Source organism: Takifugu flavidus, chromosome 2 (genome assembly GCF_003711565.1).
Source record: "Takifugu flavidus isolate HTHZ2018 chromosome 2, ASM371156v2, whole genome shotgun sequence".
Lineage (NCBI taxonomy): Eukaryota > Metazoa > Chordata > Actinopteri > Tetraodontiformes > Tetraodontidae > Takifugu > Takifugu flavidus.
The window spans coordinates 11,510,508-11,532,837 of NC_079521.1; the positions used below are offsets into that span (position 1 = coordinate 11,510,508).

Genomic DNA, 22,330 nt, shown 5'->3' on the forward strand with positions numbered 1-22,330 from the left:
TTCCTGTTTGCAGTGATCTGGTGATCCTGGCAAAAAGAGTGGTGTGTGTTTGTGTGTGTGAATGTGTGTGTGTGTGTGTGTGTGGGGGGGGTGTTAAGGAAAGTGGGATGGTGGGGGGGATTATGAATATGCAAATAAAACAGAGGAGGATGAAAATGAGCAATTAAACTCCAGGGCACACGTACATGAAACGTCTGCAGGATGGAGACCTGCTGCTGTTAGCCAGCTCACAACTCAAGGTGTTTGGGGAGGGATTAAGATTAAGAAATCTGTGGATTTCTTTCAATATTTTGTACCGGAGTTGAGAATTTCATACCACCCATGGTGACAATTGAGGTAATCATCCTCGACGCTCACCTTTGCTGTGGGAGTGGGGGGGTGGGGAAGGAGAGCTGAGGCTTAGCGGTGCTAATGGGTAAACAGGGCCGGCACACGCATGCCAGCAGTGCCAAGGAGGCACCGCGGATGGGGAGTGTTTATGGGAGATTATGAGCCTGAGGATTTAGTCAAGTGGTGGTGGGCACGTAGGGCTCCTGGCCACTGGCTTAAGCATGTAGCAATGGTTGTAATACTCAGAAGAATGCTCTATTTTGGTTTTTAAAGGATGATTTACTCAGAAATTTCGGTGTAGTTACTACAATGTAGTAAATCTGAATAAAACCGGCAGGAGTTAAAGCGGACATCCGGGTGGTTTTTTTTGGGGGGGGGGGGGGGGGGGGGTGTCCATAGAAATGTGTGGCTCATTCCACCAAGTAGAAGCTAATCTGGAAGGGATGAATCTCACAACCGTGTAAAAAATAAAATCAGATGACAGTTATGAAGAAATGTCACTGTGTGACACCGACACGGAGCAGGATGAATGAAACTCATTATTTACTCTCTGAGCGGCGCCGGGCTCACTGCGGCTACTCAGGAGAGATGGAACCGCTGATTCATGGGGTCTGCATCTACATGTCTTTGAGCGGATTCAAACCACCACCCATCAGTCACCGGACCCTCGGACCAGGGGTAATATAACAAGTACGGAAAGTCGTCAGCTAGTAGTTGTTTGACTGCATTTCGGTGATTATTTTGGGTTCATATGGGCTGTAGAACATGTCCATCTTGCCCATAATGGAGCATTACAGGTTGTGTCTTGTCAGCAATGGTCAGCAATTATAGCAGTTCCCTCACACAGGTCAATAAGGGTCATAAAGTAGTCAACCCACACAGCCATTACGTTGCATCCTGGCTCCAATCGAGACGCTAACAGTCACTAGTGTGTTTTTCAGATATGTTGTCCTCATTTCTGGTCCTTTATCTGGTAACCTGTGGACATTTAAGGCAGCAGGATGACCTTTAACCTCTTGCAGCAGCAATGCAGCTCTGCTGAGTCTGCCACAGCAAACGTGGTCAGCTGTGGAAACCTTTTGCCGCTTGCACACGGCTGTACACGTGGAAGCCCGAAGGATGACTTATTTATGTCATGTTCAATCACCATGATGACAACTGGATGCTAAGCTAACGGTAAACAGGAGCTCATTCAAACGCAAGACCCTCGTAGACAAGAAGGGGTCCCACATCCAGTTTTGAATCTATTTATTTTGGATTTATGTCTGAGGCATCGGAGGCATTAACATGCGCGCTGCATCTTTAATAAAGCACTTTGAAACTGCGTGGGGTTTATTAGCACAAATATAAACCGAAGACAGTGAAGACTTTGATGTTCAGAGACATGTTTGGAGTTTGGGAATGAATTTCTCTGGAGTTTGGTCTCCATCATGGCACCACTTTGAAAATCTTGTGGAGCCATAAGCAAATTATCTGACTTTATTTCTTAAAGACGATGACAATTTTTGCGTGCAGAAAATGTCCCTTTGCCGCTGTTTTTGCTTCATTGACGTCTTTGATTTGATCATGTTTCCACAATCTTATCAGTCCTTGCAGCTGGGACTTATCACATTCATGAGGAGCAGAGATTTGTTTTTCTCTCTTTCTTCACGGAGCTCATTGTTTTGGTCTTAAGGCTTTGTTGATTTGATTAACTCTAATCACTCTCCTCAGCACCTACTTCGGCAGAAGGCAGCTGTTTGTGATAAATCCAGCACAGCTCACCCTCTATGTGGAGGATGTTTACATCTCAAGATCATGGAAATAAAGGAAAATCAATCTATACATAGTTTTATTAAAGGATTTTAGACACGTGAGGTCACTGGATGGTCCAGAAACTCCTCTAAGTGGTGGAATTTAACTGATTCCAGGTGTTGAATTTAAAAATTCTAATCCCGATCTTCTAAAAAGTTTATACACTTAACTTAATGTGTTTTGTTGTACCTATCCGTGATGCACTGATAAAAGTCACGGGGGCAGTCCCCAAAGGACTTTGTCAGCATGCAGAAAAAGCCAATGTTCGACAGCCATAGATATGGCGTTCAATTATTCAAGTCTTGACAGATGGTAACTAAGAATGTGTGAAGAATGCCGACGGTACAGCTGGATGTGATTGACAGCCATGTTTGCACGCAGCGATGAGGATAATGTTCAATCAACTGCATCTGAAGACATGATGTGTTTAACAGTATGCGGCAGAATGAACAAGATCCCAATAATATCGATGTTTGACTTAAACAGTCACTCTTTTTAAAATGATTTTTATTTTATTTTATTACATTTTTTGCATGCTTGGGCAGACGCACTCTGATCAGTCCTTTTTATATTGATGAGATGTCACAGTAGCCACAAAGGCCATGGCAGCAAATCTTTCACCCGCTGACACTGTTTGTTCACACACTGACTGATGACTGACGTGATTTTTGCTTTGTCTGAATGAAGGATTGAGCTTTGGGAGGTTCGCAGGGCAGCGAGCCTACAGCAGTGGAATTCATTTGAATCATTGAAAAATGCTTTGACATTGTATAAATGTATAAATGTGGAAGATACAATTGTAGACACACCAGTTCATCACCTCATAGTTGATCATAGTTCCATTATTGCTGCCCAAATCTTGTTTAATAGCGGCACTTAGCGGCAGACTACGGTAACGACAACTACATCATTCACTATCATCTGTTGTTCTGCTTTCTGTCTGTTTTAATGAGCATGTGATTTTCTCCCTGTCAGCCATGCGTCCCACACAAGTATATACATTACTCACATGTTCAGAAGGCCAGTGAGCTGCAGAATTGCTTCAAATAAAAACTGTTTCACATGACTGTGCACATGCAGCAGGAGCAGATTTCTTCCATGAGCAACCCTCAGAGATCAGTGAGGACAGGCAGCTCGTTCTGACACGATGCTGACTGCGCGTGCACTTCCTGAGAATGACATGTCTGCCAAAGATGCTGTTTGTCATCGTGTCCATCAGCGAAGAGCAACATAAAGAAAAGAGCACCTCTCCCAGAAATTGTGAAGACAGCCAGTCAGCGCTGAAGCGACTGTCTGCTCAGTATTATCTATGAACCGTGTCCACATTCCGTGCTTGGCAGTCATGCACCATTTCCTGTGACCTTGCTTTATACAAGAAGATCCTCACCGGCTGTGTGTTGTAGAATTTTCCGCTCCATTTTACCCCGTGTCATGTTTTTTGACTCATTATGCCTGTGCCATCGTGAATGTTCTGCATTTACCTCTTGCAAGGTTCCTGCATTTAAACATAGCACTTATTTATCCCACAGCACTCTGCAAAAGCAGGGCGGATTTTATAGCTGTTAGATTCAGTTTGTTTTAAAATGCTCAGATTTAACTCCCTGTAAACCGAGAAAAATGGTCCACTTCCGAGAATCCCACATCTTTTTTCGGAACATAGCAAGCAAGGGAAATCACAGAACTGTGAAAGAGATTTGAAAATAAAGAGAAATAGCTGAAATGTCTCTTGCTCCCAAAGCTGGGAGACATTTTTCTGGGCCCGGTGCTGAGCTGAAACTGTTTTTCAATGTTGCATGAAGCTGAAATGCTGACATGTTCTTGTGAAGCGCGGAGCCCTGTAGGAGCGCTCACACACCCGCGCTGGAACGTGACGCTAACCGAGTTACATGGCAGCTGCTGGGGGCAGCCCGCTCCCAGCACTTTTCTCCTCACATCAGTGAACAAGCTCGTGATTGCTCCAGAGAGCAACTGAACCGTCTGCATTCACAGCCGCCCCCTTATGTGGGACCCTGGCGGGGCCTCTTGATTCTTCCTGGGCCTGTGACAGACACATGGAGGCAGGTCGTCAGGAGAGCCAGATATAGGTTAGAAGGTCGTCTGCTCTTCTCCATGGAGACGCCATCACTGTGACCGCCATCCTGACGCTAGAGAAATGCTCTTTTCTGAAGGATACTTCAGCTACAGAATTATTAATTGCTCTGCTGACAAATGACAACAGTTTTGTAATGAAGAATGGACATATGATCCCACGCTCCAGACACCAAACCCTCTGCAGGAACTCCTGGATTCCTGGTGCAGGAAAGGAATGATTAAAGTGGACGATTAGCACAGTCATGTTGGTGAAGCTGCTTCTGTGCTCCTGAGCGGTTGGATTCACTTGTCCCTGCAGGTGCAATTCCTCCATGCTGCTATTAACTGGAGAATTTAGCAATTACGCGTCCCCCCAGAATTCCATCGATGCTGTTCTGGTCAGCATCGTTAGACTCTTCATTTGCCCTGCGAGTGGCACAGCCGCAGCAGGAAGGCCTTTGTCGTTTTGTCTACGGCATTTGCTGAGGCCGAGGCTCAGACCTCCACCAAGCAGCTCATTTCTCCACATATTGCGTAACTACTAGTATAGTACGCACTGTGTTAGGACGGTCGGAATACGAAATTATGACACTTCGTCATCAAAGCACCCACGACTTTGGAAGATCAAAGGTCAAAGTCCCTCCGGAATCCGAAACATCACTAAAATTCAATCATCTGTCCCTTGGCCCATGACCAACGTTTGCCGGAAATTGTACTAAAATCCATTTATAAACTCTCCAGTCATTATGGTCATAGACAGACAGACAGACAGACAGGCAGACAGACAGACAGACAGGCAGACAGACAGACAGGCAGACAGACAGACAGACAGACAGACAGACAGACAGACAGGCAGGCAGGCAGGCAGACAGGCAGGCAGGCAGGCAGGCAGACAGACAGACAGACAGACAGGCAGACAGACAGGCAGACAGACAGACAGACAGACAGGCAGACAGACAGACAGACAGACAGACAGACAGACAGACAGACAGGCAGGCAGGCAGGCAGGCAGGCAGGCAGGCAGGCAGGCAGACAGACAGACAGACAGACAGGCAGCAGGCAGGCAGGCAGGCAGACAGACAGACAGACAGACAGACAGACAGACAGACAGGCAGGCAGGCAGACAGACAGACAGACAGACAGACAGACAGACAGACAGACAGACAGGCAGACAGACAGACAGACAGACAGGCAGGCAGGCAGAGAGCACTGTTAACCAAATGAGCCCAACACATATTGACAGACAGACAGACAGACAGACAGACAGACAGACAGACAGGCAGGCAGGCAGGCAGGCAGGCAGGCAGGCAGGCAGGCAGGCAGGCAGAGAGAGAGAGAGAGAGAGAGAGAGAGAGAGAGAGAGAGAGAGAGAGAGAGCACTGTTAACCAAATGAGCCCAACACATATTGCAGCTCACGCATCTTCCAGTTTGAGCCTATTTTTAGACTGAACCGTCACTTGTAGTTGCGATTTAGTTCTTAACCTGAAGATGGAGCCAAACATCCACCAATAAGTTTCACTTCAATCCTCACTTCTATTGTTGTACTTCCCTTATCAGAAACAATGCATTAAGGGGGGGGGGGGGGGGGGGGGGGGGGAAATCGTTTTTATATTACAGGTAGTTGTATTTCCCCACTTTTCAGTCGAGGTGCATCTTCCAAGAAGCACCAAGTGTCGCTCCAAAGTGAGCGCCTAACTACAAGAATACTGTTTGAACCTGGGCTCCCAGTGCCAGATTGGGTTATTTTTTGGTACACTGGTTAACTCTGTTGAACCAAACATGCATGTGCATGCTCTAAGTAGCCCCTCCACCTGAGTTAACTGGTGTGTGCTCCCTAAAGTGGACTGGGGAGCCATCCTGGGGGTGTTCCTACCTCTTGTACGGCGACACTGGGAGAGACTAGAGCAACTTCAGAGAGGATGAGTGGACAGAGGCATCATTTGCTGTAAGAATGGTTGCGTATCTGCAGAGCTGACCCCAGCGTGGAACACGGAGCAGAAGTCTGTGTTTATAGATCTGGACATGAATCAGCTCTAGAACCGCCACAGGTCACGAGGGACATAAATAACATTTCCAGCCCTGCTCCAAAGAACCTTTTTTGTCAATGCTGAGGTGCATCCATGCGCACTGAATGCAAATATTTTGATTTTATCTCCAGCCTGCACACGGCTGTCAAGAAGGTCAACAGACTTCCTGCTGTTACAGGAGAATGGAAACATGGATCCTGACGCTAAAGGCCAGGGCCACTGCTTGTATGTCCCCATATATTATACATATAGGATTTTATATATAGTGTATAAAGACTACATATAGTTCACATCGTAATCCTGTCTTTGCCTTTTGCAGAGTAATTTCATCGTAATCCCCATTTAATCACACTCGAGAGTCAGATTACTCCAACTTTGCAATGTAGCATCTCTGAGATCGGAAGCATTAAGTGTTGTTTACAGACTATTGGGAGGCGATCTCAGCCGGATTATCAAGAAAAAAGCTTTAAAAAAAAACCTGGAAAGTTGATTATGACTAATTGAATTTGGGACAACTGCACGGGTGAATCGTTTGTGGGGAAACTGTTTAGCATTATTTGCTGTTACTCGGAGGGAAACATTGTAAGTAGCTTAGAGGCTAACAAGCTCACAGAATCACAATAGGCTGTGGCCACAATCCCACATTAAGGCCCGTCTCCTGTGGCTGCGTCACTGTGGTTTAACACCACAGAGGCACGACTCTGCGGGTCAAGAGAGCCGCTCTGAGTAAAGCTGCCGCACAGTGACAATGAAGCGAAGCCTTTCAAACATATACACCACATGTTATTACAGTCATTCAGATCCAAGGCCGCGCCGCTAATAAAGCCGCTGCAGCTGGGTCGGTGCTAAAAGTGGACATGCTGGCATCTCCAACGGCTTCATCCTGGGTGTCCTGCCAGTTCATGGGCTTTAAATATAGGTGTCCTGGCACGATGCCTGCCATTGTGGGCACACTGGGCTCCACTTGAGCTGTGATGGTTGTTAATAACAGTGCTCATGCTAAAGTTCTGGGGTTGTTGCCTCCTGGTTTCAGTCTTCATCGATATTTATGGTAAACACAGTTTCAAACACATGGAAATAATAATTAAATAGGAACTTTATAACTGGGATCTTCAACTTTTTTCAATGTTGGAGGAGCATTTTTGCCCTGAAAATGAGTTCTCCATCATCTGGGCTAATTTCCATTAGAAGACTCCCACATTCAAAGCGCATACAGACGTATGGACCCTGTTTCCACAGCGCATCTATACGAGTAAAGTCATACTAAGAAAAGACCCAGGGGGCAGGGGTTTGAAAGGTACCCAGGTTAGTTCTGTCAATACTGGGACTGTAGCTGGGCTCTGACTCCATGAGACTGGTGTGGATTTAATCTCCCTGGAGGACAAACACCCTGAACGCCTGTGTGCTTGGCTGATCATGAGGTGCTGACGCTCCAGTGCCAGGACAAATATTTGATACTGGTCGATCCAGCAGCCTTCCATTGGAATGAATCAAAGGGAAGCACACAACAGTAGAATAATTCATGAGAATCAATATAAAAGAGTGTTTCCACACACGGGCTGACATGTGACCGTCTCCCTTAAAATCCACAATGTTCAACAAGTTGGCTCTGAGCGGAGGAGCTGCACGTTTTCGGCTGGTGTGAGTCACGATTGAGACGGATTATGCCGGCCTGCGGGGGACCGACTCCCCGGCAACCAAAGCAAGCTGCGGTCTGGTGCACTCATTACTATGGGCCTCTCTGGGATTTCATGCATTAACTTCAAATTACACCAGAAAAATGGGTGCAAATCTTTCAGAATGGAAAAGGGGGCCGTGGCCGGGATACAATAGACTCCCAACTCTGTTAATCCTGTAATGGGAATCATTTATCATGTCTCTGGTGTGTGACCTCCACCTTTTTGTGTGGACTGCTTAATATTCTGTATTACTATTCCTGTATCACAGAGCCTGGAGGCTCAACATTGTGTTCTTGAGCTTTTATTATATTTAAAAGCATGAAGGGGGAGAGTTCCCTACTTACACCTCTCCTATGCATAAACATAAATGGGTTTTTTTATAGAATGGTTGTGTTTCCAGTCCCAATATGTTGCACCACCTCATCATCTCTGCCAGAGATTACAAATCTTCTTTCTCTCCCGTCCTTTATATCTTGTCACATTGTCAGAACCTTCAATATTTACTGTATTATTACCAATACGCAGGTGTGAGCCATCACAGCGCTGAAATGATCTGGGATATTGTAGCGCTGCCTCCGCGCCGCCACCAGCGCCACCGATCTTGTGCATCGTTTCGATGTCGTTATTATTATTATTTTTGGACTGATTTTTACCGCCTGCAGCGTTGTGCTTGCATACGAATGGCGGTCTGGCATGATCTGGGTCAGAGGCAGTGACGGAAGAATGAAAGCCGTTCGTCATTTTGACAGATTACAGGGGGGATTTATTGGAACTTGCACCAGTAATTCACCATACAGTGGCGCCACATATGAATCATGCATCGTCTCTTCTTCGATATCACCGCGATGTCCAGCTCGTAACTTCAGTCGCTGCTGCAAAGTGCAGGGATCGCAGTGCAGAAGTTTCCTTTTACAGGCAAAACTAGTAGAGATGTCAACGATAAAAGGGGTGAAAAAAGAGAAAGGATGCACTGGAGGATGGAGGAGGCACAGTTGGAGTTACTGGGCGAGGAAATCCATTTTCCACTCGTGTCCGAGCAGCAGAGCGCACACTGCAGCGTTTGCTGCCGCCGGAGCGACTGTTGCTGACTCCCAGCTCAGTAATTAGTCTGAGGCAAGGAAGCAAACTTTAATGACATTCCACACCGCGAATGTCACCTCAGGCGGACAGTTGTTTGGTTCGTTCTGTTCATTTTTCAGGCCTCTCAATCGGATCGTAATCATTTCAGTTGCAACATTGCAGATGAAGTTTGGTTTTCAGTGGCGAGGCCAAAACAAAGCGAGCGAAATGGAAATGCAAGAGTGACGAAGCGAAATCTGTTAAAAGTCTGGCAAATATGAAATGATTGCGTAATGTTGCGGCTCTTTCTCACAGGCGTTTTTCATTCCGTCCATTAGAAATAACAGCACTCCAAAATAATGAAGACATTTCCTGTCTTTTCTGACCTTTTAAGTGAATATTTGGAATGGAAGAAAAGCTCAAGAACTGCATTTTGAAACTTTTAGCTCTGTTTTCAGAATTTCCCCAAATTACCCCACCCTTGGTTGGACCACGCTGACCTCAGTGCTTCTGTAGCGGGACTTACACTCTCAAGTAAGGGCCCTCTGCCCACCACCGTGCAGGTAGCTAAGCGGTGTGAATGGACACAATGGTGGCAAGAATGCCCTCGGCCAATGGCTGCGGCCACGTGGGTGCTGACATCACATCTCCCCCACATCTCCCGCTCTTGAGTTCAGCCCCACCCGCTCCATTCCATTAGCGGGTCGCTCCCTGTCCCTGTGTTATTTAAAGCCAGAGATCCTCCCTCTCTCTCCCCCTGCCACTGTGTTGCATCCGTCTGCCTGGCTGCTTGTGTGTCAGTGCGTGTGTGTGCACGCACGCGCGCATGTGCAAGTGTGTGTGTGTATGCGAGAGTGCGCTAAAAAAAACGCAGGCAGCCAGTGGGAGAGCTAGAGAGCGGAGATAGAGAGACGGGAGGAAGGCAAGAGGCATCAGAGGAGGGAGAACGCCAACAGGAGTGGGAGACAGCGATGAAATTCATCCAGGCTATCTGCGTCCTGCTCCTCTGTCCGGCTTTAAGCATCAACTCCAGGTAAGAGGAGAATAAGTGAAAATGTTCTGTGTGCAGCTTATCCGAGCCGGGGAGCGCAACAGAAAAGGGAGGTGTGGGTTTATGGGATGAAAACTGGCAATCTTAGATTACTAATCCAAAGGTCCCCTCAGTCCTGCCAAACACTGGAGCCTTAAGTCGCCACGGCAGGAGCTCTTTGTGCGCGGAGCGAACACTCGGAGGAGGAAAGAAGAGCTGATCCGTCTGGAAACTGGCTATTATCTTTCCCTCCACTCAGAGACAGTTGAGCCTCTGTGGTGGCACCGAAAGAGGCTGCGTGGGGAACAGTGGCGCGGCGGCTTCACCGGGACTCCGGCTGCCTGCTGGGTCGGGAGGGGAGCAAGTTGAAGACGGGGGAAGTGAGGGGAAGGACAAGGCTACTTGTGTTGCAGCGTCGGATGTAAAAGAAGAAAAAAAAAGATGCCGCTGCACGCTCCCGCGCCTGCACCTCTGTTTCAGAGGAGCGCGAGAAAGGATGGATAGGAGGGGGGAGTGTCGGGGGGGTTGATGGCTAAGGCAATCATTTCTGAAAGGTTTTCTTCTTCTCCTGGCTGAATGAGAGCCACGAGAGGAATTCCAGGGTTCCGACTATGCCTTCGGAGACATCCTGCGCAGGCTGGCGTGCATTAGAAAACTTGGTCCGCTTAAGCGCCTGGACGGTTTGATGCTGTTGCTGCTCCTGTAGTTGGATGCGGTTGCCGTGGAACGCGCTCTCGTTGCTCTTTGTTTTTGCCCCGATATGAATGAAAGTTCCAGCAGATTCTGAAGGGAAATAAATGTTATTGCCAACGTCCGACGTTGCTGTATGAGTCATTGAACTGTCTAGGACCAACATCCTGCAGGCAGCAACACACCTGCAATTTGAGTTGAGCCTTTAAGGCAGTTTTTAATGTAACAGCGTTCTCAAAATCGATGTTGAAGCCCATTTTGCACGGTGGGATGGGGTTGATGAAGGGAGGCATCACAGTGGGACTGTAGTAGGATAACAACGACTCTGCTGCCTCTCCAGAGGGAATTAAAGGTAATTAGCAGAACAGTAATTAATGTTTTATTGGTTTTATCTTCAAGGCAGTGAAATTTTACGGGCAATTTGAATTTCTGTAACTGTAACTGTATTGAGCATGAATGTTTTTTTTGTTTTTTTCACTATATATTTGTATCCTAGGTCATCTAACAATATTGTTATAGCAGAATTTAGGAAAAAAAAGGGTGAAGTTCATCTATAACACATCATGATTGCACTGCTCCAATAGCACCTTTTTTCTGCTGCTATCCCTTGTCTACTGTGCAAAATTAGCTAGGCTTTTAACAGCCGGGGGTAATTAACAAGCGTATTATTGCGCTGCTGAAACAATAACAGATGAGGTTTAAGCATTTACAGGTCTGCTGCTTTTATTTTCCCAAGAAAACTTTCTTTCTTTGTCATTTTTACCCATCAAGGAAAAAATAAAAGTGGAACAAAGCCTCTTGCTGAAGATGGTTTTTCTTGAACTGGTTTCGGGAGCTTTCAGGACTTTTTGTTTTGCTGCCTTGTGTAGATCTGCCGTCACTGTGGGAGGTCGTGGATCCAGACAAGGGGTATCGCATGTGACATCCTCATTTCCTCGCTGCATAGAAGAGACGTGCATATGCAGCCGGGGAATGAATTGTGACGAGCTGTTTACATCTTTGCGCTTCTCCACCTCGGTTTACTTGAATTGCCTCTGAACCGCTCGTTAAAAATGGGTGACGCAATAAAGTCGCCTCAATAAACTGGGATTGAGAAGACACCTTTAGTATGACTGGGTGCTATCAGTATGCCATCGGGCGTGTGGACCCTGGGTTGTGATTTCGAACGGCACCCCCGCGGGCTTTCCTGTTATTGTTATAGATGCTTAAAAGGTGGACGATCATGTGTAAGCGGTTTGCGAAGAAAGATTAGATTTTAATGAATTGAGTGGATTACATGGGCCATCCAGCAGTGGTGCGGGGCTGTGTGTCATTGCAGAAATCAATCGGCGCTCTGGAAGAACACAAGGCCGCATTGACACGAGCCCCATGAGACACGGCCGCCCACCTCTGGGTCAGGGTCGGAGAGTCACTACAGTCAGCAAGCTCCTCGCCGTTTGGCGCGATTTCCCGTCACGGCGCGGATCAAACAGCTCCGCCTTTTTACGCTTTCATATATTCCCTTTCAGCGCCTTTTCTCGTGACGCACCGGAGACGCCTTGGTCGCGCCGGCTTTGATGTGTTTCACCTTAGCCAAGTGTTCTGAGGAACCGGGGTATCGGGTGGGATCTCCACAGCATGAAATATTTATGAGTATTTTGGATGGCAATTAAAAGGACTACAGAGAGCCTTGGATTGTGCGGAGCAGCTAGACACACGTCATCCACGGTGCATGATATATCAACAGCAGCATGCGAATAAGAGCTGATTGTATATGAAATAGAACGTCTCTTTAATGTTGCAAAGGTTCAGAACTGCCAGGGAAGACGGCTTATGTGGTGTAGTGAGTATGGTTTATGGAAATGATACTTTTCTTCTTCTTTTTTTACATTTTGCCCTCCCAACCATCAGCAGCTTATATGTACATCTTATATGACAATGTGACGTCTCACTGAATTCCCCTACATGTTTCAAATGTTCGGCTAGGACACAGCGTCTCCCTCTTGGCATTGTGAAAGTGAAGCCAAGTGTGAAGCAGGTATGGAATTAGGCCCATTTATTGACCTGGGAGAGGTTATAGATCTGTACAGCCATGGAATGCAAATGGTCCACTGGCATAATGAATCGGTGGGAACGATTCGCCTCTCGTCCCTGGGAATCACAGCGCATGTGGGATGGAAAACAAGAAAGGTTACCTAAAGCTCAGCTATTTTCCATCTCTAAGTGGAGCTGGGCTGTGTTGCCTTTGGTCCTGATTGGTATTGAGTGAGAGCACCGTCGTTACCTAAAGGGAGCGGTGCTTAATTCATCCTGAACAACGTTGAGGGGACCCGGCATATCTGAGCCGACACCTCTGCAAAAACATTTCTGCAGCGCAGCAGATTGGTGAAAAGTGACGAATGTGTGTGTTGCCAGAGGGATGATGCGCGGATCTAAATTGTTGCATCGGCAACATTTTGGGTTAATCTTCAGCGGTGATCTGCGTAAGAGAAACACGGATTTGGGTGTGATTTCCTCTCTGTACTGCCGTGAACATCCTCTGTTAGAGAGAATCTGCAGTAGTGAATAGATTCATAACCATACAATAATTCATATTCATTGGAGGCAGCATAGGGGTCACACTATAGCAACCAAATAGGCCAGAGGATGGGAATGAAGTTGGCTACAGTAAACAAAGCTTGTTTGGTTGCGACAAATGAGAAAGTAATTAAAAGGGCCACTTTCACTATATACTGAGTAGACCAGTCGTTTATATTCGAGGCCATGTTCCAGGCACTGAGCTGTTGCTGCAGTTACTCTGTGTAGACGTTTGAAATAAGAGTGGTGTTCAAACAAGATTGTGTTGTTGTCCTGGGACGCACAGGTTTGGTGAAGCCTTTTAATGTGACTGGTTTTGGTGATATTATACCTCCCCTCTCATAAAATGATCCTGTTACTGGGTGGGAGCATTTGGGAACTGAGGGAATTAAAACATTTGAAAGGTACGTACATTACATCCGTTCACAGAGAGCAAGGCAGAAGTCGGCTTCACATGGCGGTGACCTTTATCTCCCCCACCTTAGCTTCCGCGCTAACGCCTCCAGCCGATTACAACCTCTAACCCACAACTTAGTCGGGCAGTAGCAGAAACTGACGCAACCTTTTTACATCCAAATGTGCATTGATTTGTTTCCATGGGTCCGCCTGAATTTTGGCTCATGTGGCAGACGAAGTGTGAAAGCTGTGGCTTCACTTTATCAGTGCGCATTGAAAGTTCAGTTAGGTTGTTAGAAGCTAAAAGTTCCTTCTGGGTCTGGAATCGTAGCAGCTTCACCTAATATGAATAAAAATTCTAAGCTAAACGGGTGACAGTTGCAGTAAAGGGGCCCACTTGAGACCACCGGCTCAGGTTTCCGCTGCCATATCATACATTTTATTCCTTGTTCCTGCTGTCAGCAAAAATATGAGTGTTTGTCAGTGCTCCTGTTGTAATTGGCTGGAACTTAATTGCCGGGTCCCTGCACAGTAATGTCCGTGTTCATTCAACGATGAGTCATTAGTGGAACCCTTTTTGTTTTACAGTGGAGCTCCAAAGACGTATAACCATAATAAACAAGAGCTGAGCAGCCAATACCGTGTTTTCACTGGCACCGCATTTAAAATGCATCTGTTCCTTTCAGCGGATCGTCTCGGAGCAGTCGTTCCCTTTGAAGTTAAAGGGGAATCAGGTTTGTGCTCGTATTTGTGGTCTTTTCTTCTCCTGCTCGCGATGCCCGACAAATGAAGAATGCTCACGCAATTAAAGGAACACTATCTAATTAGGAAAACACTTAGTTTGACAGCAAACGCTCTGCGTGCAGCCAAATCCACAAACATAATGCAGATGGGCACAATTAGCTGAATGCACACTACAAAACCACATGAGAATGTTTCTATAGCCTGTGGTCTGCCTCTGATTGGCCAACAATTATGGTTAAGACCAGGAAACAGCTGAGATTGGTATTCTAAGAGCTGCATTTGGCCAAGAACTTAGGCCCTTTTTTTTAATCAATAAAGATTTACTATTCACACAGCGTTTACTCAGATTCCTGAACATTCCTGAACTCCAAAACACATTTTTGTGGCTTTTCCAGCAGCGAGGAATGCAGCATTAGTCATTTAATACTTCTCCCAGCATGGTTCTGGTTCTAGTCTGCAGAGTAATGATGGTAATTATCAATATTTAAAAGATAAATAGTAACATTGTCCCACCAAAAAAAACCCTTCCTGTATACAAGCGATCCTTTGAGGCCCTTCCTGTCACCTGATCTTTATCTGAACAATGGTGACATGATCGTGGCCTGAACAGATTGAGGAGGTTTGCCTCCACTGTGCCTTTTACCACCTTACTGGGGACGCGATTCTCAGATCGTTAAAGCGACACCAAGAATCCATCCCTAATCTATTTTGTTCTTCTCTTCTCTTTAATTGGTTCAATGTGGAGCCACATCAAGGCTCTGGGGTATTAATCAGACGAGTATTTGATGGTGCAGAAAATGTGGAAGTATTGGTTTGGGTCATGAACAGAATATGGGAACATAAATAACACCGTTCATGTGCCGCACCAGCTCAGCCGTCCGTCCGTTTGATCCTCAGAGGCTTCGCTTCATTTCCCAGCTCTGACCCATCTCTGATGGAGATCTGGGGCACTTAAAAAAAGCTGCTCAGAATTTCTTGTTTTTAACCTTTTCTCTATCATTTACATTAAAAAGCGATCCTCGATGAATAAATATTCACCCTTTCTCTGTAAAGTTAAACAACACTGCAGACTGAATATCAGTGAATTGCATTTTTTTTCCCCTGCAGTGAAAATTAAATTAAACAACCTTCAGGCACAAAGACATTATCTTCTCTCATGTCAGATCATTAACAGTTGATCCTTTGATAATTGTTAACATTTGGTGGTAACATTTTTTCTAATCTCCTCATAACTTGCTGATAATAGAGTCATTTAACAGTCGTGCTGGAGGTCCGCCGAGGAAAACAGTGTAATTTATCGAAAAAATATCTTTCATTTTTGGAACAAATTACTTTTTTTGTTTTATTTTTTTCCTGTAGAGGACAGTAAACCTTGAATTGGGACAATAACACAAGGCAACACGAACGATTTCAGAGCTGAAGCACATTTAAACGTAAACCTCCGTTGGGCAGGTTTCAGCCAGCAAACGCGATGCACGCTCGCTTTATGCTGGAAGTAGAAATGTCTTGGAATTAAAATATGCTCCTCGTATGTGAGGACCCCAATCAAGCCCCGGGAGGACCCCTGAGGTTTTCCAAACCCTGCTTTGAAAACCGCTGTGATAAGCCATGCCCTAGATCTGCTTCCAGAGTACTAGGACAGAGGTTTGCTGCATGCAACAAATGCATGTTATTGAAGCAGAAATATGCCTTTTGTATCCAGTCTTAATTTATCTTTGCCTCCAGACATTTACCAACATCTGAAGTGCCCACAGCTCCTCCTTCTTCATTATTACAGCCTTCAAAACTGGACCAATTTAGACATCTAGTGTTCAAATGTCTCGATTTTAATATAACGGTATATTATATGTGTCTTTGTCCACCTTGCTCTTAAGCTTTTGCATCCATGAACAATCTTTTCACCAAAAACTAAATAACATAATGAAATAATAATAATCTGCCACTCAGATTTAGTAAATTCATAGTTGAAGGATTCTACCCTCAAAATCCAGATCATCTAATACAAAAAGGTAAATTTAACGATCAAAATAGATTTAATTCAGCCGTCCTTTTCAAAAGTCCGCTGTCCACACTCTCATATACCTCCAAAGAGAAGCTTCTGATTGGTTGTTGCCGTATGCTGAGGAGCAAATATGCCACGGACGTGGCACGATCCCCCCCCCAAAGGAAAAATAAAACAGAACTAATGTTCAAGAGCTGAAAAACGGATTGCCAAAGATACCACTGAGAGGTGCCAAACTAGTTTTTCATTTCCTGTCTTTTATTAACCCCCCCCCCGCCATCTTTGCACTGTGCTCTCTGCTGGAAATGCTGTACATTATAGCCACGTTGGAATGCTCCATTATTCAAGAAACATAATATTTATTTCTTTCGGTGAAGGCCACATAAATCTGAATCCTTTATCAGCCGCCAGCACACTTCCTTAAAGACAGCCGGGAGGATTCTGTTATTTTTATCTAATCGTTTCCACGGCATATTCTGGTGTCAGGAACCGTCCGTGCCGACAAGTGCCGCTCCCATCCGAATCCCCTATCTGGCTGTTTTTCCACTGTTTTCCCGTCACCTGAGTGATAAGTGTGGTGTTCTGTGTTGTGTGTGTCTGTGGACTGTGGTGTTTAGCACGGAGAAGCTGTTCGGTACACTGAACAAGTCCCTGTTCGCAGTTCTTTCTTATTGGTGTTCTTGACTGAGACATTCTTGTCTCCAGACTGGGGCTGCAGCATTTGGAGGACCCTTTAGAGACTACGCGTATTCATTACAAAAGAAAAATTGTGTCTTGAAGAAATGTAGACCAGTTATTAATCTGCCCGCTTTTGCCGAGGGAGCCTCGATTTATATTAATTTGCCGCCAGTGTAAAACGAGTGGCACATTTATATCATGGCTTTATTTTCCTCAGAGGCTGATGAAATAGCTGCTAGATGTCTCTAGTTTCCAGTGAAATTTAACTTACGTAGCAGATGTTCAAAAGAAATGTCATCCTGTGGCTCCTAAACATACAGCGCTGCTCCCAGCGTACTTTACTCCCAGGTGACGTCGGTTTTAATAAAGAAAGAATCAGGATTTCCCCACAATCATAGTGGGGACGATAGAGACCGCTGAGAGAGCCCGAAGTCTCTTTCTTGATTGGTTAGTGGGGGCACAAATAGTGATGCATAGCAGCTATGAGAAAAGCTATAGATATTCTGCTACTTTATTACTGCTACCTATACCTTATTATACTGATATTACTGCTATTAAAAAGAAAAATAACATGAAAGCATCTTTTACCAAGGGCTGACCTCCAAACAAGCAACAGTGGCAAGGATAAAACTCTTAACAGGAAGAAACCTTGAGGAGGACCGAGCTCATCTGGGAGGGGCCCTCATGCTGAATGCTGGCTGGGTAGAGGATGAAGAGAAGGGGAGATAAGGCGGAGGTGAACGGGAGGCGCGCCCCACAATGGCCCAACAACATGTCACATCCTGCCTCTCACCCAATTACGTGTGCTCCCCCCCACCCCACAGGACCTAGTCAGGAATAAGCAGTAATTAACAGAATAACAGCTGTCAGGCAGAACCACAGCAGAAGCTTTGGGGGGATTCTGGGGCAGAGGTAGGTTCGTACCAGGCACTTGTAATATGTGCGTTTATTTCGTCACAGTCTGCTTTCTATTTTGATTATTTAAACTTAAAGTCCTGCTTCGCGGCTGGCCATAACATTCTATAGTAGATCGCATCGCTGCTCGCTACAATTCTTGACCCTCAGACTTTGTTATCTGTCCAAGAATTATAGCGGAACTGTCACTTGCCAATCAATTTTTAGTGCCTGGCTTACTATTTGCCAATAAATGGAAACCCACTCATGCGGTCCAGACTCTTCTTGATTGGATCTCTGATCAATCTGTCTGCCACCGATTCCTGATTCTTTTCTCTTTTTTTTCCCATCGAACCCCCGCCCCCCCACTCCTTGTTTTACCGTCTAAAAACCAAGACCTTCTGGTTTTGAGCGCGGCCCTATTGTGCGTGTTTGCATACTGAAGCTAAGCAGCGGTCGGGAGGGGGGAGTGAAAGGATGTTGTGCCACTGAAGTCCACCGTTTCCATTTGCCTGTCTGTCAGATGTCTTGCTTGGCTGAGTTCCGCACAGCGATGGCGGTGACAAAATGACGGGGGGGAGGTTGCACACGCCAGTGAATGCCAATTTGGCTGCAAAGCACAGTTTCCACAGAAGCTCCCACATGCCATGAAACCAAAAGGACAGAGCCGGTCTATGGTAAACAAACTCACATATTTACATAAAACCTGCAAGGTCACAATACACAGTGATACTGGAAACAGCGCGTGATAGGACCCACATGCCAGCTGCAATAATATGACATTTGAATCACCATCCAACAATCCTGACATTTGCCTCTATGACGAGATGGTAACGGACTCGTCCGATTCGCTCAGATCCTCTGTGTTCTCAGAGCTTTTCCTTGATTGCTTATTGTCTTGACATGATGGGGAGGATTAGAGAAGCATTCTGACATGCCTCTAATCTTATAATCTGTCTAATATGGGCCCAGTTACACATCAGCCCGTTACAAATATGTGAACAGATCAAGCTGAGGAATCTGGAGGTTACTGGGGACACAGAGGACAAATTGGAATCGCTAATCTTGACATTCGTAGAGCGTCGCGGTTTATTACTGCTTCAAGCTGTGTTCATAAAAACTCACCTAAAATGCTAAATAAGTTATAATAAACAACCTCCCTGGTGTGTTTAGCTAATTAGCATTCCATGACAGGTGTTTGGATTAACACTGATTTAATGGGTTTTATGAGGGTCCCGGGAGGATGAGCCGAAGGTTTGAGGATTACTTCCTTCCAGGCTACTGTTAAAAGCACACGACTGGAAGAAATACAGCTCCGAATCCATTTAAATGTGTCAGTGTCCTTATCTCTTTAAACAACAGCAGGGACTGTGAAACCATATCATCAAAATGTGTGTGAGAGATTTGGATTTTTTTTAACAGGCGGCTCGGTGCGCCGGTATCAGATTAATGCCTGAACAACTGTTACTTTATCTACATTGAACAACAATACCCCAGGCGTGCATTCCTCTGACGTGCTTGCACATCTGGGCCTTAGGTATAAAATGATGCTGCACTTGGTTCTTTTCCCTGTAATCATCAGTTGATCACATATTCGAATACAAGTGGTGCATTCCGGTGGGATTGAGCCGACCTAATTTCTCAGGCCGCGTCACGTACAGCTGAGTTCTGAGTCGCCCCAAGTGGACAGAAATATTAAAATGTCACATCTAAAACAATTGGGTACAGATGTGAGTCTTCCTTTGTCTAACATTAGTAGATCTTTTACAGCTTATAGAGACGTTGGTGTATCACGTACAGACTTCGGCTGTGGAGCTGATACCTATCGCAACTCTGGTTCCGCCTTGTTAGACTCTTAAAACCCACCCAAATTATTCCTCACTGACTTTGTAGCTTTTGTGTAAATAGCACAGTGTGACAGTAATTGCTAAGGTGATGCCAGTCATCTACTTCTGCGTGTATTGCGTGTCGACTCAGTGTTTCATCCTTTATCTGGACTTCCTCCATTTCCAAATTTGCAACCTGCTTAATTTTGCATGTTTAAGATTCCGTAGCTGATCCAACATTCCCATACAGTGCCTGGCATGAATTCATCCAGGGTGGTGCAGCACTACATAAACAGACTATTTAGACAGCCCTGCCTTTACTCACTCCTTGTTTGTAAAGCATCCATTTATTATCCCTACTTCAGTCCACAGCAGCACAAGGAGCAGGATCGTGATTTAAAGCTTCATATATAAAAAGGGTATATATGCTCAGGCATCTCAACAAATTCTCAAGTGCACAAGATCACCGTTAATCTGGTTAGGGTGGAAGTAATATTATTGGCTCTATCCATTTAGGTAATAGGATTCTGCTTGCTATGCAGCCAAGCACTCTATTCAGAGGAACCTGTTGTCAGCTCGGTTTGGGATGTGTTGGATTAATGCACTCTAGCTTGTATAACACAAGCTTTAAGAGGGGATCTGCTGGCTGGACGCTGCCAACGCATGTTTAATTCCCGGAACACCTCCATCGGGTCCAAAGCAGGAATCATTCCTTCAGTTATTAGAAATCTGATGTACAACCAAATACCGCGGAGTGATTACATCAGAGTGCTGTTGCCTGGAGGCAAGCGTAACAAAAGACCAAACCCCCAATGGAACAATTTTCCTTACACTTGAAGATGTGGAGGCTGCTGTTGCAGTGCACAGACCCCTTGGCAAAATCATCAAACCCTGATTACACAGGGACAAACACATTAGGTTTGACCTGGAAGATCAACACTGGGGCCTGGATAAACTTTAATAAGCTGCTTAAGTCAAGGTACATGAGATGTTGTATTTTTCCCCCTCCCGTTTAAAATACTGACATTTATGTCGATTGGGGCATCAATCAACCCAAAACCCTATTTCAGAAGATCTAGATAGCCTGGAGCATTGGTGTAGGCTGACCTGCAAATGGTAAACACGCTCACATCTAGATGTGTAGCGACATTACACCCGATAGAGGCTTCTTATTTATGGAGCCACTATCCCATCTCAGCACTGGGGGAGGAGAATGGGACCGTTTTCTATGCTCACTTAATGGTATTGTTCTGGAAACCAGTCAGGCTCAGTAGCAAACTATAAGTAATATTTGAGACCAATTACACTTTTTGTGACCATCTACTGTGTTTTTAATGAAAGTTGTAATGGGTAATTTTCTAGCTGGCCATGGTCCAACAGAGCTGGATATTTCAAAGTAAAACATGATATTTTCCCCACGTTCTCATTCCCAGCCTGTCGGACATTGATGCCCACTCGGGTGCTGCTATCGGTTGGGTTTCCCTGCAGGGCCGCTATCTTATAAAGAGACGGTTCAGTAAACATCAGGAAGAGACATATCAGTAATGTATGCATGTGTAGGCACATCGCATGAGTCAGGCTCCATTTTCCTTTAGCAAGATACATAAATACACTGCAAAGTTGAAGTTTCACAGTTGGAAAATTAGCTATAAATCACATATAACTTTATAGAGCAACAGTTTTTGCTGTACTGCTGAGGTGTTAGAGTGCCTATATTTGACGTAAGCTAACAACAGCACTGTGTTTGGCTGGTGATGAATGAGTGACTGCACATGAGGAGCGCAGGTTGCGTCTGTACTGCAGAATTATAACTAGAGCTGTTCCTGCAGAGCTACATAAAGGATATAGAATTCCAGTCACAGCCCTGCAGTGGGCCAGCCCTTAGAGCAGACAGGCAGATACCGTATGCAAGAAGTGCGGTAATTGAAGACGAGTGACCTCCTCATTCCTCGTACTTGAGCGCTTTTCTGTCAAGGAGGCCAACTGACGGATCTGAAGGCTTAAATTAAAATGTCTAAGCTGCCGAAATGTCTTCTTGCCGAATGCACATTTGGATATTCATCAAGGAATTAAATAAAGAAATGGTGTTAATCATCTCGTTAGCATCCATTTACAGCTTCACACATCAGCAGGCAGCTAATAGTTTGAAGCACGTGGCACCTGAAAAACTTCAACATGCAAGTTGAGAGTTTCTAGGAGCCAGAGTGCACAAATTACATCTTTTTAAATCATTTCTGTGGCTGAGAGACTTTGATTGGCGCGCACACACACACACACACACACACACACACACACACACACACACACCACACACACACACACACACCCACACGCACACACACACACACACACGCACACACACACACACACACACACACACACACACAGAAATCCCTTTGGAATGTTGCACGACCTTGATCTTCAATGTATGTTTTCAGCAGTTCTCGAGCTACTGGATCCCCAACGTGCACGTTGTTACACTACAGTTCTCTGAGATACCTATTTTGCATCATGTTTAATTAATGAACATTGTATTGTAGAAATCACAGTTTTT

At 45.4% G+C, this 22,330-nt stretch overlaps 1 protein-coding gene across 3 annotated transcripts in view; it reads left to right on the forward strand.

Moving 5' to 3' along the window:
- Positions 1–9,717: 9,717 nt before the first annotated feature.
- luzp2 (leucine zipper protein 2) overlaps positions 9,718–22,330 on the forward strand; it is a 66,425-nt gene continuing 53,812 nt past the window's right edge. Inside the window, exon 1 of one of the 3 annotated variants that reach the window (XM_057020847.1) lies at positions 9,718–9,993. In XM_057020847.1, coding sequence (XP_056876827.1) covers positions 9,932–9,993 — 62 coding nt within the window. In that variant the 5' untranslated portion in view covers positions 9,718–9,931. The remainder of the gene's footprint in view (positions 9,994–22,330) is intronic. The other 2 variants (XM_057020855.1, XM_057020837.1) reach the window with 2 other exon arrangements.